This window comes from Doryrhamphus excisus, linkage group LG20 (genome assembly GCF_037039965.1).
Source record: "Doryrhamphus excisus strain RoL-2023G ecotype Guam linkage group LG20, RoL_Dexc_Guam_v1.1, whole genome shotgun sequence".
NCBI classification, from domain to species: Eukaryota; Metazoa; Chordata; class Actinopteri; order Syngnathiformes; family Syngnathidae; genus Doryrhamphus; species Doryrhamphus excisus.
In genome coordinates, this window is record NC_136376.1 from 9868198 (window position 1) to 9882929 (window position 14732).

The 14732-nt window shown below is 42.3% G+C and overlaps 2 protein-coding genes across 7 annotated transcripts in view; one reads left to right on the forward strand and one right to left on the reverse strand.

Moving 5' to 3' along the window:
- The window catches only part of vit (vitrin), a 34390-nt gene extending 28006 nt beyond the window's left edge, over positions 1-6384 (forward strand). For all 5 annotated transcript variants that reach the window (XM_058058322.2, XM_058058320.2, XM_058058321.2 and 2 more), the window contains 6 exons: positions 1036-1101; positions 1272-1419; positions 1500-1603; positions 2330-2556; positions 3893-4406; positions 5323-6384. In XM_058058322.2, the coding sequence (XP_057914305.2) occupies positions 1036-1101; positions 1272-1419; positions 1500-1603; positions 2330-2556; positions 3893-4406; positions 5323-5501 (1238 nt within the window). In that variant the 3' untranslated portion in view covers positions 5502-6384. The remainder of the gene's footprint in view (positions 1-1035; positions 1102-1271; positions 1420-1499; positions 1604-2329; positions 2557-3892; positions 4407-5322) is intronic.
- A 1518-nt stretch (positions 6385-7902) lies between these two features.
- The window catches only part of LOC131107880 (striatin-like), a 30625-nt gene continuing 23795 nt past the window's right edge, over positions 7903-14732 (reverse strand). For both annotated transcript variants that reach the window (XM_058058326.2, XM_058058325.2), the window contains 6 exons: positions 14096-14143; positions 13892-14013; positions 13442-13609; positions 13226-13366; positions 10394-10582; positions 7903-9367 (listed from right to left, as the gene is read on the reverse strand). In XM_058058326.2, coding sequence (XP_057914309.1) covers positions 9198-9367; positions 10394-10582; positions 13226-13366; positions 13442-13609; positions 13892-14013; positions 14096-14143 — 838 coding nt within the window. In that variant the 3' untranslated portion in view covers positions 7903-9197. The remainder of the gene's footprint in view (positions 9368-10393; positions 10583-13225; positions 13367-13441; positions 13610-13891; positions 14014-14095; positions 14144-14732) is intronic.

Consider the following 14732-nt stretch of genomic DNA (forward strand, 5'->3'; position numbering starts at 1 on the left):
TCATTCATTCCTTTTCTACCGCTTATCCTCACAAGGGGTGCTGGAGCCTATCCCAGCTGTCTTCGGGGTACACCCTGGACTGGTCGCCAGCCAATCACAGGGCACATATAGACAAACAACCATTCACACTCACATTCATACCTATGGACAATTTGGAGTCACCAATTAACCTAGCATGTTTTTGGAATGTGGGAGGAAACCGGAGTACCCGGAGAAAACCCACGCATGCACAGGGAGAACATGCAAACTCCACACAGAGGGTGGAATTGAACTTGGGTCTCCTAGCTGTGAGGCCTGTGCGCTAACCACTTGACCGTGCAGCCTCTTTTCTAATCATTTACTTCACAATAAGTTCATAATACAATAGTCCCTTTTTTCATTTAATTGGTTCCAGACTTGACTATGTGTTTCTAACATTACTAGAGCCCTCTAGACATAAACTAACACCCCTATGGTCGCCCCCCCCCCCATGTATTAATCAATATACTAAACAGAATAAGAGAAAATAAGCCATTTGAGACATAAATAAGACTTGTACTTGTGTATGTTGCTGTAAATGCATTCCAGGAAATGACGTTGGGAAATCAGAGTTGAGTTTTAGCTTGCGGGGTAACAGTATTTATGTTGAGAGGTAATTCAAACATGCAATAAAAGCCTGTTGTTCCGATGACCAAGTTCATGGCTTTTGTGTCTCGCCGGTAACAGTACAGTAACATTACTGCCACCTGGTGACCAGAATAGAATACCACCATTGCAACGCCTTTGAATGCATCTTCTGAATATATTTGTGTCAGACACATTTAGACGTTTTTATGCTTGAAAATACCTAATTTAGGCAACAAACGTGTACAATTTGCTTAAATTAAAACATATATTTTGACTAATATTTGTCATGATGTTTTATTGTATTTTTTAACACTTTGATAGCATGACGCTGGGAAATTCGAAGCACAAAGTGGTGGCGACGACTGTAACAATGATATTTATGTAGCATATTTTTAGGTCTTTATCTGTGTTGTGTGAATTGTTTTCCAGGTTTCAATGTGAGAGAGCAGGCACCTGCACCGAGAGCACCAGAACCTGTGTCACAGGGAGACCCAGGTATAAGGGGTGGGGTAAAATGCTAAATAAACCGGGGTATTATCATGTCAAATATATACATACAGTGTAATACTTTTGTGACAGTAGTTGTGTTTGTTGTGGTGTATGATGTGTATTATGTGAAAGTATTGTTTTTATGTATGATGACTGGAAGAATTACCTTCCCTTAGACTGCAAGGTTGACTTGGTCTTCCTGATGGATGGGAGCTGGAGCATCGGGAAGCGTCGTTTTAAGATCCAGAAGGACTTCCTGGCTGAGGTGGCTCAGGTCATCAACGTTGGCGTGGCTGGGCCCATGATGGGCGTCATCCAATATGGGTCGGCTCTCGTCTGTCCTGTTATAAAGAGACATTATCAGATCGAGCTAAATCTAAAGTGGGTGTGTGTGTGGTGTTCAGGGACGACCCTGTGACAGAGATCAGCCTGAAGAGCCACTCGAACTCCAGGGACGTGAAAACCAGCATCGCTAAGATTGTGCAGAAGGGAGGCCTCTCCAATGTGGGTGAGTGCCAGCTGCTGCACACAACGTGTGAAAGCATTATTGTTTTTTTTACATTTTTTTTTATGAGCCAAGCGCATTTTCACATGCAAGGATAGAATTAGAGCTAAATTTGTTGCCAGATGCTGTTTGCTAAATTACAGTCCTGCGTCTGTAAACTGTGTTTTTCTTTGCCTCAGAAAGAAATGCTTTTTGTCAACTCGGAGAGAAGGTCGGGGGTTAGACAGAGGGGGGGGGGTCTGAAGTGAAAGTGGCATGTGTCCACTACCACATGTGGCTTTTGGGTCAGCTTTAAATGTTGCACACTGATACAAATAGCATTGTTTGTGTTTGCTCGCTCTCTAATCATGCAACAGTGTGAGACGTTATAAAAGTCACTAACAGAGGGTCCCGTGTTCTGCCATTTTTAGACTAGCATGCAGCCTTTGACATAGCAAATGACAGGATAACACCAACTGTATAGTTTATAGACATACTAGTGTGTGCTTGTATAAAAGATACACATGTGATTATAGTTGTTATGTCTCACATATGGCGCATGTATAACGGTCAGGAAACACTGGCAAGACCCCCAAACCTCAAGTATTTGATAAACTGAGACTTTATTTTAGCTAAGCGTGGAGAAACTTGTTTTTCATTTCAGTCCTTTGCTATAAATCTGTAGTTCTTCTTATTCATTGCCATATCTGCTGTCTGCCATCGCGTTGCTGCCCTCTTGCGTTTAAACAGGGAAGGCCCTGTCCTACATCAACAAGTTCTACTTCAGTGATGCCAACGGGAACCGAGGGGGAGCGCCCAATGTGGCTGTGGTGCTGGTGGATGGCTGGCCCACAGACAAGGTGGAGGAGGCGTCCCGGCTAGCGAGGGAGTCCGGCATCAACATCTTTTTTGTCACCATTGAGGGTCCTGATGACAACGAAAAGCAAAACCTGGTTGAGGCCAACTTTGTGGACAAGGTACGACACATTAAGGATCGTGTTTGTCAAATGTTACGCAATGGTGTGCACCCAAAACAGAAGCTGGTTCTGGTTTGGTTCAAGTCTGGAGCAGGCCTAGAAACAGGCTCCTCATACAGTACGAGGCTGGGCTGCATCAAGTACTCGGAAAAAAATGTACTAAACAAAAAAAATTGTTTCATTCTTTCATTCATTCATTTTCTACCGCTTGTGCTCACGAGGGTCGCGGGGGTGCTGGAGCCTATCCCAGCTGTCTTCGGGCGAGAGGCCAAGCCAATCACAGGGCACATATAGACAAGGCCGTCCAAGAGACCAACTTCTGGACAATTTAGAGTAGGGGTGTCCAAAGTGTGGCCCACAGCCCATTCTAAAAATATAAACGTACAAGTAACCAGAGAAAAAAAACAGCAAAAAATGTAAAATCAGCAGTAATTTTAAAAGAATAAAGTCTAAATATTAAAGACGAAAAAGTAATATAACATGACAATTGTGTAGTAATATTTCAAGAAAAAAAATATTTATATTTAAATATGTAATTTTAGTAACATAAAGTTTGAAATTCATTCATTTTCTACCACTTTTCCTCACAAGGGTCGCGGGGGTGCTGGAGCCTATCCCAGCTGTCTTCGAACGAGAGGCGGGGTACACCCTGGACTGGTCGCCAGCCAATCACAGGGCACATATAGACAAACAACCATTCACACTCACATTCATACCTATGGACAATTTGGAGTCGCCAATTAACCTAGCATGTTTTTGGAATGTGGGAGGAAACCGGAGTACACGCAGAAAACCCACGCATGCACGGGGAGAACATGCAAACTCCACACAGAGATGGCCGAGAGTGGAATTGAACCCTTGTTTCCTAGCTGTGAGGTCTGCGCGCTAACCGCTCGAGCGCCATGCAGCCCGCAAAATTGTTTCAAGTATTGAAAAAAAATATAAAAAAATAATGTAGTAGTAACCTGACTGAGAGCCATCCTGTGGGAGTTTCTCATGTAACGCTGCTTCAACTTCCTCGGTTCTGTACCGCCACAGGAAACTTGTGCATGACAAGTTTTGCACGTCTTTTTCGTAACTTCCTTTGACAGTGAAATGCCTTTCACTTCCTGGTTGCGGTGGAGCCTGTATTTCAATGCGAGAGATGCAGGCCGAGCTCTTATAAAATGGTCGGCTTAAAACTGTACCAACCGTGCTCTCTTCTATTGTGGCGTTGAAATTGTAGCCATGATTATTATTATTATTATTATTATTAAGAACTTGTCTTATCTCTTGTTTATTTTGGAGCAAGCAGCAGATTTTCCGTTGACATGAAATGTGTCTTGCGGTCCCGCAGGCTGTGTGTCGCACAAACGGCTTCTTCTCCATGCCCGTCTCCAGCTGGTTCGCTCTGAGAAAAGCCATGCAGCCTCTGGTGAAGCGAGTGTGCGACACAGACCGACTCGTGTGCAGCAAAACCTGCCTCAACGCCAACGACATCGCCTTTGTCATCGATGGCTCCAGCAGCGTGGGTACGGGCAACTTCCGTACCGTGCTGCAGTTCGTGGCCAACATCACGCGAGAGTTTGAGATCTCAGACACGGACACGCGAGTGGGCGCCGTGCAGTACACGTACGAGCAGAGGCTGGAGTTCGCCTTCGGTCAGCACAACAACAAAGCCGAGCTGCTCAACGCCATCAAACGCATCGACTACTGGAGCGGAGGGACCAGCACGGGAGCGGCTATCACCTACACGGCGGAGCAGCTCTTCAGCAAGTCCAAACCCAATAAACGCAAGATTATGATCGTAATCACGGACGGACGCTCCTATGATGACGTCAGAGCACCTGCACTGGCGGTCCATAGTCAAGGTGAACACCCGTCTCTCTTTGGACTCTTTTCAGCCGTCCCAAAGGACACCATTGGGCCATTGGCACAATGTGCAGGTTAAGGCCGTCCAAGAGACCAACTTCTGGTCAATTTAGAGTAGGGGTGTCCAAAGTGTGGCCCACAGCCCTTTCTACAAATATAAACGTACAAGTAACCAGAGAAAAAAACAGCAAAAAATGTAAAATCAGCAGTAATTTTAAAAGAATAAAGTCAAAATATTAAAGACGAAAAAGTAATATAACAAGAAAAAGTTTGAAATATTAAAGAAAAATATTTCAAGTAAGAATTGTAATAATTATCAATAATTTAATTATTATTATTAATACTTGTTTTCCCAATAATAATTTCAAAAAACTAAACTAAACTAAATAAAATTGGAATTTATGGAAAATTACATTGGGGAAAAGTTACACTATCAGAATAAAGTAATCATATTACAAGAATAATGTTGAAATAGCTGGAACATGAAAAAAAAACAAAAAACAAAGCAGCTGTAATTTTACCAGAATAAAGTCAAAGTGTTGAGAGAAAAAAAGTTGTATTCTAACGAGAAATATTTAGCAATTTTACAAAAATAAACTCATAATATTATGAAGACAACTCATTTAAATATAAAATAAATATTTTTTAAAATTTTAAGTTGTAATATTATGAGAAAAAACAAATAAAATTAATATTTTGAAAATGATGTTGGTGGAAAGGATATGGGAATTAAGTCATAATATTACGAGAAGAAAATTTACAAAATATTTACGTTGAAATTAAAAAATGGTTGTTAAATTTGACATCAATCAATGTTATCAATCTATGTTATTGTTGGCTTCCAGCTAGAGATGACGTCATCTTCCTCTATCTATTTTTTTATGCGTAAGCATCCTTCCTCCTCCTGTGTTGCAGGCGTGATCGCCTACTCCATCGGCATTGCCTGGGCCGCCCAGGATGAGCTGGAGTACATCGCCACCGACCCCGACAAGGAGCACTCCTTCTTTGTGGATGAGTTTGACAACCTGTACAAATTTGTGCCCAAGATCGTCCAAAACATCTGCCAGGAGTTCAACTCCCAGCCCAGAAACTGAGGACGGGTGTAACGGGGGTCCTGGGCTGTCCTAACGCAACACTGACTGTAAATTTACTCTTTCTGTTGGCCATATGTGCCACATTGGCTGCAGCTCCTTGTATTTGAACAGGGAGGGATGTTCATTTAGGTGAGGATGGGGGGGGGGGGATTCCGACAGAACAAATCTTTGACAATCAGTATTTGTTCCCAAATGGAGGAGTGGTGCTGATGAGAAGGAGACTGAATCCTGTTTGTCTTATGTGCTTGCACTTTCCTAATCCTCTTAGTGGCTCTAAATGTTGTACCACGCTCTAGTCGCCTTTTATGAACACTAAACATCCAAATCAGGGATGTCCCTTTGCAGCCCGCGGCACATACTAAAAATATCATTGAACAATTAAAACTATTTTTAAAAATGGAAAACGAAAACTAGAATGAAACAAAGTATTAACAGAAGAATCTCTAATCTAATAAGAAAGAGTTGTAACTTGAAAGTTGGAAAATTAAGTTGCAGAAAAAGTTATTAATATAGCAGAAATGTTTTATGATCATTACACGAACAACAGGACAGAAGAAATGAAACACATCTCACTAATATATGAATAAAGTCCAAATATTATGAGAAAAAGTCATATTCACCCGAGAACAGAATTTTACGGGAATGAATGATGAGGAAAAATAATGTCATTTTAGGAAAAAAAAACATTTAAAAAAAATACTGTATATATTCTTTTAAAGTTGTAATATTATGAGAAACAAAACAAAAACAATGTTTGGAAAATGACCATATTTTCTGGACTATAAGTGGCACTTTTTTTCCTGGTTTGGCTGGCCCTGCCACTTATACTCCGGAGCGACTTCTATATGTTTTTTTCATGCTAACAGCCAAGAAGGGGGGGGGGGGGGGGGCGCTAGGCTTGTGTGCCAGTATCCTATCACTCGGCTACCACTAAAAATCTACAATGAAAACATCAAAAATCATATTCTGCAGTTTATAAGCTGCAAGTAAACTAGTTATGTTGTTTAGGCGCTAGTACATGCATGCATGTTAAAGTTCATTGGAGGCTCTAAATTGTCCATAGGTATGAATGTGAGTGTGAATGGTTGTTTGTCTATATGTGCCTTGTGATTGGCTGGCGACCAGTCCAGGGTGTACCCCACCTCTCGCCTGGAAGTCAGCTGGGATAGGCTCCAGCATACCCCCGCGACCCTAGTGAGGATAAGCGGGATAGAATATGGATGTATGTAGTATATCTGCAGACTCTTCCAATTGTAATACCCTCATTTGTGATTCATGATAAAAGTTGGTCACACATAGTTGCTTATTGCTAGCTGGTGCTAATTCATTATAATTGCCCCACAGACCAATGAGGGCGGGGGTGGGGGGGGGCTATGAATCATGTTCTTTTTTTTTTTTTCCACATGAAAATACTAACAGTGAAGATGAACAGTGCCCTCTAGAGGGACAAGCCTCTCACTGACCTCCTCACAACTTCGAATTTTTCTCTTTATCACGTTTTTTTCAAAAATATCAATACAATAATCTGTAACATGGGCTAATGTTGCGGCCATTACCTACACCAAGATAAAACTCAAGTACAGTGGTCCCTTACAATATGGCCGTTCAATTAGCACGCCTTCATTATATATTGCTTTTCACAAATTAATGATGGCTGTGTCACGGTAGACTATGGTCTATTATCCGTCAAAACATAATGAAATACAAGTCATATATAGTATTCTGGTCACTCGACGGCAGTAAAAAAAGAAACAATGCGATATTACCTTAACGCTGGCATGTCCGACATGATACTGCAAATTGGAGGTGAACTCGCTAGCTTGCTAGCTAGCGGCTGTCTCGAGTCCCAGCAGCAAATGGTTGAACAATATGTCGTAAACAAACAATAAGAGGCGTGTAAATGTGTATTATTTTATGTATACTGGGCTGTAATAATGTTATAAAACCGTATTTAGAAAGTAATTGGGTTTTCTGTCCAAACATATTCCATATATTGTCTGTGACTTCCTGTTCATAATAGGTGTGCTATTGAAAAGTGGTACCAACATGATTGACCAATGGGAAGCATCTTTACTGGCACGTGGCACTTCCTCTTGTGGCTTCTTCGATTATGTTACTTTTATATCAAGCTCTGTAAAGTTAATGTTTTTTGGGCTCCTTGCAGACTATGGTTCTTATGTTGCTGTGTTGGCATGAATGGTTGTTGGAATGAGGCTTATGGGCACTGCATGACTTCTTTATTAGTTCAGAGTATTTATGAATTTCTCCAATTTGTCATATTTGTACATATTCATATTCACATCTTTTTTTTGTTGTTGCAATTTTTCATAAAATAAAGACAACGTGACAGAGTCGTTTCCCGAACATGTGCATGATGAGAATGATTGACACCAAAGCCGAGTTGATCGTTTACAGCAGGTTTTATTTTGAGCATTGCTTTGATTTACAAACCAGTGACTGAGAAAATGGCTCCTTTGATGCTTGCACTCCTCATCAAATTGATTCGTCTCGCCTCACAGTTACAGTAGGATTAGAACTCGCAGGTCATTTCACCTCACACCGTGTTAGAATGTGAATGTATTATTTGAGAGCGTCCTAAGTACTGCGCTAAGTTCCTGCTAAACACTGGACTACCGTCAATAGCTGGGCATGACACATCACGTTGTAATCGAGCATGTCCACACAGTTGGGAGGGGGGACTACAAACAGTACAAGCCATTCAATTGGAACAAGAGCAAACTGGCCAAGATCAATGAGTTATTCCTAGAATGGACATCAATAACCAACTTTTTTCATTAACTTTAATAGGATAACCAAAAATGGTTTACTTTAGACACAAATGTTTGTACGTTAATCTTACTTGTCAAGTGTACAATAATCTACCAAACAGACAATATAGTGTATCTGCTCTGTGTCACTCTACCAGCCTTGCTGTGAAAATGCACAAAACTGATTCCCAAACACATTTATCAAAAAGGAGCACTCAAACTCACACTGCACAGTTAATTTTAAGACTGAATATATATTTTGTCTATTATAAGCATTTGTCATTTTACACCCGATGTTAAAATCAGCAACCAGATTCGTTTGTGTGCCGTCCCCCTCCCTCCCCGTTCCCCCCCAAAACAAGCTTGTTAAAATAACATTACTGAGGCCTTTTAAAGCAAAGGCACATTTGTCAACAAGTGTTTTCAAAAAGGAAAATAAAAAGGCAGACCAGCAAGCGGAGTCAGTCAGGGAAGCCAAGGAGAAAAGAAAACTTACGGGGCGTGTCTGATGAGGGAAAGGCCTGAGGGGTGTGGGCTGGAGTTTGAGGAGCAGAAGACCGGCTTGAAACCTTCTTTATTCACTCCACACACTTTCTTTCACACGTGTCCTGAGCCTCCTTGCTGTGGAGGTGAAGTCTGTAGTTGCTGCTGGGCGCTGCGAGCGGTCACACCCAGGCCTGCCTGGATGCTAGACGGGGGGTGGGGGGCAGGAGGACAGTTCTCCTCCGGACTGGCCTCCCAGCCCGACCTTCACATGGTCAGCCCTGGCCTGTTTGCAGCTACATAGTCTGACAGGAAACCAGAGGGCGCTGTGGGGTGGAATTGGACCCGTGCCTGAAGGTCTCTTCCCCTCCTGTGCCTCTATTGGTCCCTGATGACGGGAGGCGGAGTCGGGGGAGGGGGCTACGGGGAGAGACGCCTCACTGCGTCATACAAATACCTTAGCGAGAGCGTCCGCCCCGGCGCTGGCGATGTAGCATTTTGACGGATGAAAAGCCACATCGTGAATGGACTCCTCAAACTTCTTCCTGTGAGCCGTGAATTCTTGGATGCAGGTTTTACTCTCCAGGTTCCACAGCCGGATGGAACAGTCGTGACCTGCAACATGGACAGAGTCAGCGTCTCAGGGTGCAACGCTTTATCACTAATATATATATATATATAGGGCGGCACGGCGGTCGAGTGGTTAGCGCGCAGACCTCACATCTAGGAGACCAGGGTTCAATTCCGCCCTCGGCCATCTCTGTGTGGAGTTTGCATGTTCTCCCTGTGCATGCCTGGGTTTTCTCCGGGTACTCCGGTTTCCTCCCACATTCCAAAAACATGCTAGGTTAATTGGCGACTCCAAATTGTCCATAGGTATGAATGTGAGTGTGAATGGTTGTTTGTCTATATGTGCCCTGTGATTGGCTGGCGACCAGTCCAGGGTGTACCCCGCCTCCAGCATCCCCCGCGACCCTTGTAAGGAAAGCGGTAGAAAATGAATGAATGAATGAAGGTATCTTGAGAACCACAGTCTTGTTGCATTAAAGAAAACCAAAGCACTTTGGCGGCGGAGGTAAGGAAAAACTCTCTTGAAGTAAGAAACCTTGAACTGTTATGTAATTGTATGGATGTGTTGCTTCAATTGCTTTAGTACAACATTTTGTGAACCTTATTGATATGCAATACTGTGCACATCTTCCCTATGCACTAAAACTGCACATTATGGACTGGCCTTTTATTGTGGCCAGCCTGAGGCACACTTGTGCAATGATCATGCCGTCAATCAGCATCTTAACTCATTCAATACCAAAGACGCATTTATACATTATTATAATCTCATCCCATCGTCTATATGTGCCCTGTGATTGGCTGGCGACCAAAGTCAGCCCCGAAGTCAGCTGGGGTAGGCTCCAGCATACCCGCGACCCTATTGAGGATAAGTGGCATAGAAATGGACGGATGGACATATAATAATATATCATTTGTACAAATAAAAAACTTCCCCTAGAAAAACCTAACCTCTCTGCAGTTGAGTAAACAAAACATATTAAGTATTTTGACCGTAAAGCAAAGTGTGTATTTTACTGTGTGCCCCTCTTATGTAGTTTTGGCCAGTCAGGTGCAGGTTAAGACACTTACTGCCCGACATGAGATAGAGTCCATTTGGGTCCACAGCCAAGCTGGTGACAGCATCCAGGTGTGCCACCATCGAGTGGACCAGTTTGCCAGTGTTGTTGTCAAAAAATTTGATGTGTCGGTCCTCCTGGGCTGTGATGGTGATGGGGAGGGTGGGGTGGCTGAGGATCTTGTTGATGTGACTGGGAGGACCTGGGTAATAACAGAAGGGCATGTAGAAACTATTATAAAAATACATGATATTGGCAAGACTCACTTTTTAATGAGTCAATCAAACTGTCAAGTCAAACCATTGTCCAAAATAATTTAGATAAGACGAACATGAGAAAAAAAATATATATACTTTTCATTGCCCTCATTAAGCAAATCATATTATTTTGCTAAATTAAACACGGGAGATAAGGTGGGTAAGAATCTGAACCGGAAGTGGGGATCAGCTCCGTCTGCATTAGAGCACACTTCCCTTTTAGCAGGTAAGGCTGCAGACAGGTGGGATCGAAAAGGTAGTCAGAGCTGCGCCCCAAACCTTGCGCAAGCTGGAGCTACAAAACTGAAGAGGCAGCCGGTAAGAAATTCCCCTTAATATTAGCGCTGTGGTTTGATGTGCCCGTGCCACGTAAGGCACAACTCTTTTTTTTTTGGATCACGTCCCTCCAGCGTTGATGCTTTGGGCATGTGTGCTTATATTATTTGGAGCCTTTATAATAATTTTAGTTACTTGACAAGATAGGCGAAATACAAATGGTTTAATAAGCAGATCAAATAAAATAACGAAATAATGAAGAAAGAAATTGAGTAAAGTATAGGTTAATAAATGCAGGTAAAAAAGGGATAAAAATATTTCCAACCGTTGTCAAAAATGTATAATGGTTACTGTACTGCTGAACAACATGACACTGATTTATATACCTTATACAGTGAAGAAAATAAGTATTTGAACACCCTGCTATTTTGCTATTTCTCCCACTTAGAAATCATGGAGGGGTCTGAAATTTTCATCGTAGGTGCATGTCCACTGTGAGAGAGATAAACTAAAAAGAAAAATCCAGAAATCACAATGCATGATTTTTTAACAATTTATTTGTGTGATACAGCTGCTATTAAGTATTTGAACACCTGAGAAAATGAATGTTAATATTTGGTACAGTAGCCTTTGTTTGCTATTACAGAGGTCAAACGTTTCCTGTAGTTTTTCACCAGGTTTGCACACACTGCAGGAGGGATCTTGGCCCACTCCTCCACACAGATCTTCTCTAGATCAGTCAGGTTTCTGGGCTGTCGCTGAGAAACACGGAGTTTGAGCTCCCTCCAAAGATTTTCGATTGGGTTCAGGTCTGGAGACTGGCTGGGCCATGCTAGAACCTTGATATGCTTCTTACGGAGCCACTCCTTGGTTTTCCTGGCTGTGTGCTTCGGGTCGTTGTCGTGTTGGAAGACCCAGCCACGACCCATCTTCAATGCTCTGACAGAGGGAAGGAGGTTGTTCCCCAAAATCTCACAATACACGGCCCCAGTCATCCTCTCTTTAATGCAGTGCACTCGTCCTGTCCCATGTGCAGAAAAACACCCCCAAAGCATGATGCTACCACCCCCATGCTTCACAGTAGGGATGGTGTTCTTCGGATTGTACTCTTCATTCTTCTTCCTCCAAACACGCTTATTGGAATTATGACCAAAAAGTTCTATTTTGGTCTCATCTGACCATAAAACTTTCTCCCATGACTCCTCTGTATCATCCAAATGGTCATATGCAAACTTAAGACGGGCCTTGACATGTGCTGGTTTAAGCAGGGGAACCTTTCGTGCCATGCATGATTTCACATCATGACGTCTTAGTGTATTACCTACAGTAACCTTGGAAACGGTGGTCCCAGCTCTTTTCAGGTCATTGACCAAGTCCTGTCGTGTAGTTCTGGGCTGATTCCTCACCTTTCTTAGAATCATTGAGACCCCACGAGGTGATATCTTGCATGGGGCTCCACTCCGATTGAGATTGACCGTCATGTTTAGCTTCTTCCATTTTCTAATGATAGCTCCAACAGTGGACCTTTTTTCACCAAGCTGCTTGGTAATTGCTCCGTAGCCCTTTCCAGCCTTGTGGAGGTGTACAATTTTGTCTCTGGTGTCTTTGGACAGCTCTTTGGTCTTCGCCATGTTACAAGTTAAAGTCTTACTGATTGTATGGGGTGGACAGGTGTCTTTATGCAGCTAACGACCTCAAACAGGTGCATCTGATTCAGGATGATACATGGAGTGCAGGTGGACTTCTAATGGGCAGACTAACAGGTCTTTCAGGGTCAGAATTCTAGATGATACACAGGTGTTCAAATACTTATTTGCAGCTGTATCACACAAATAAATTGTTAAAAAATCATGCATTGTGATTTCTGGATTTTTCTTTTTAGTTTATCTCTCTCACAGTGGACATGCACCTACGATGAAAATTTCAGACCCCTCCATGATTTCTAAGTGGGAGAAATAGCAAAATAGCAGGGTGTTCAAATACTTATTTTCTTCACTGTATACGTATGTATATTATTATGTGTGTATATATTATATAAATTTATAAATAGTATGTATATTGTATATACTTATACACCCTTTTTTATTTGAAGGTTTTCACCTGTGCTGTGCTGTGCTGTGCTGTACCTTGCCATAATGAGACTTGCGCCTCGCTAAATAAAAACCAAAAAACAGCAAAAGCATAGAGTGGATCCAGTCTTTCTTCAGCGTGGCTACTCAGCCCCCCTTTTCAAGTTCAGGGGATGCGCAAGTAAGGTCGACAATGCATTATGATCCATCTCCTATTCAAATACTCGTGTTAGTAAAGTCCACCTTGCTCTCCATTGGACTCCAGACTGAGGACCTGTTGACGCGTCTCCATGTTGAAGAGGCCGATCTCGCCACTAGTGAAGGATGTAACCAGGTGAGCTGGTTCGCTGCACACCAGATCCACAGAAGAGGGAACCCCCAGCTCTGATGGAAACACAACCACACATCAGTTACACAAAAGTTGCATTGCACATAATGAGATAAGATTCAAATGATTACTTTTATTTTCATTGAATACTGCGAGGGCAGGAGAAGTGCTGTTGGCGTCCCACAGTCTAACTGTCCCGTCAGCTGAGCAGGAAAGGAGGCGCTGGTGTGCGCTGCTGTACACCAAGCCCCAAACCGAGTCGGTGTGTCCACACAGCTCCCCACGCAGCACTGAGGAATCTGTTGACACGCACAACCAAAACTTTAAATTATTGTTATTTATTCTAAATTATTTGTACAAATTACTGTTTACGCTGTACATTGTTCATATTTGATGTAATCTATTTATTCTCCACATTATTATTTATTATTACACGGGAGCCAGGCAACAACATTTCGTTGGCAATTTCACTGCTCTGTTATTGTGCAATTACAATAAAAAAGTCCATGTCTATCTGTCACACAGCAGTACTCCATTAATCTGAATAGTTCTCATTTGACCAAAAAAGGTGGCAGTATTACCATAGGAATCATAAGGGTCAATGTTGGGATTGGGCATGTTCCAACATTGGATGGTGCCGTCCACTCCTCCACTGAAACACTGCTCCCCACTGCTGCTCATGACCACACTCAGCACAGCCCCCCTGTGGGTTGAAGTATAACAGGCTTTTAAAAGGCATGTCTCTCAAACAACATAAAAATGTTTTCATTTGTTAGTCTTTGTACCTGTGGGCCCTGAAAGTGTAGATGGGCTCCACATCTAAAGATGTACTCCTGTGGACACAATTCTCATTGATCACAAACTCGGAAGGTACACGGCACATTGTCTTCACTCTCAATTGTAACACATTAGAGGTAGATGTTCAAAGATGCTGTGATGAAATGTAGTATTCTACCCAGGTCACTAGGTGTCAGTAATGTTACTGTAATGTTGGGTGAGACACACAGTTATCACATACTACAGTATTAATTGGCCCTGTACCCTAGAAACCGCCCATGAATGATACGGAAAAAGGCCGAAACAACCAATCAGAGAACAGCACACGAGTGCTTAGTGCTTCTCCAGTCACCAAAAAACCCAAACTTGATTAATGGAACTTTAATTGTGTGACATTGATAAGATAAGACAGTTGATAAAATATTATTGTTGAAATATTTTTGCAATTGTTGTGTTTACACTGTTTAGATACAGTAAACCTTGGATATATCGGAAATTCGCTCACAACGGACAGATAAAAAAGAACCAATTTTTATGTAATGCATTTCCAATAAAAATTCATTGCAAAAATCTGATTTTTTTATAACGGATTTCGCCTATTTCGGACAAAATCTCCAGTCCTGTTCCAATTTCCCCTGGCATATA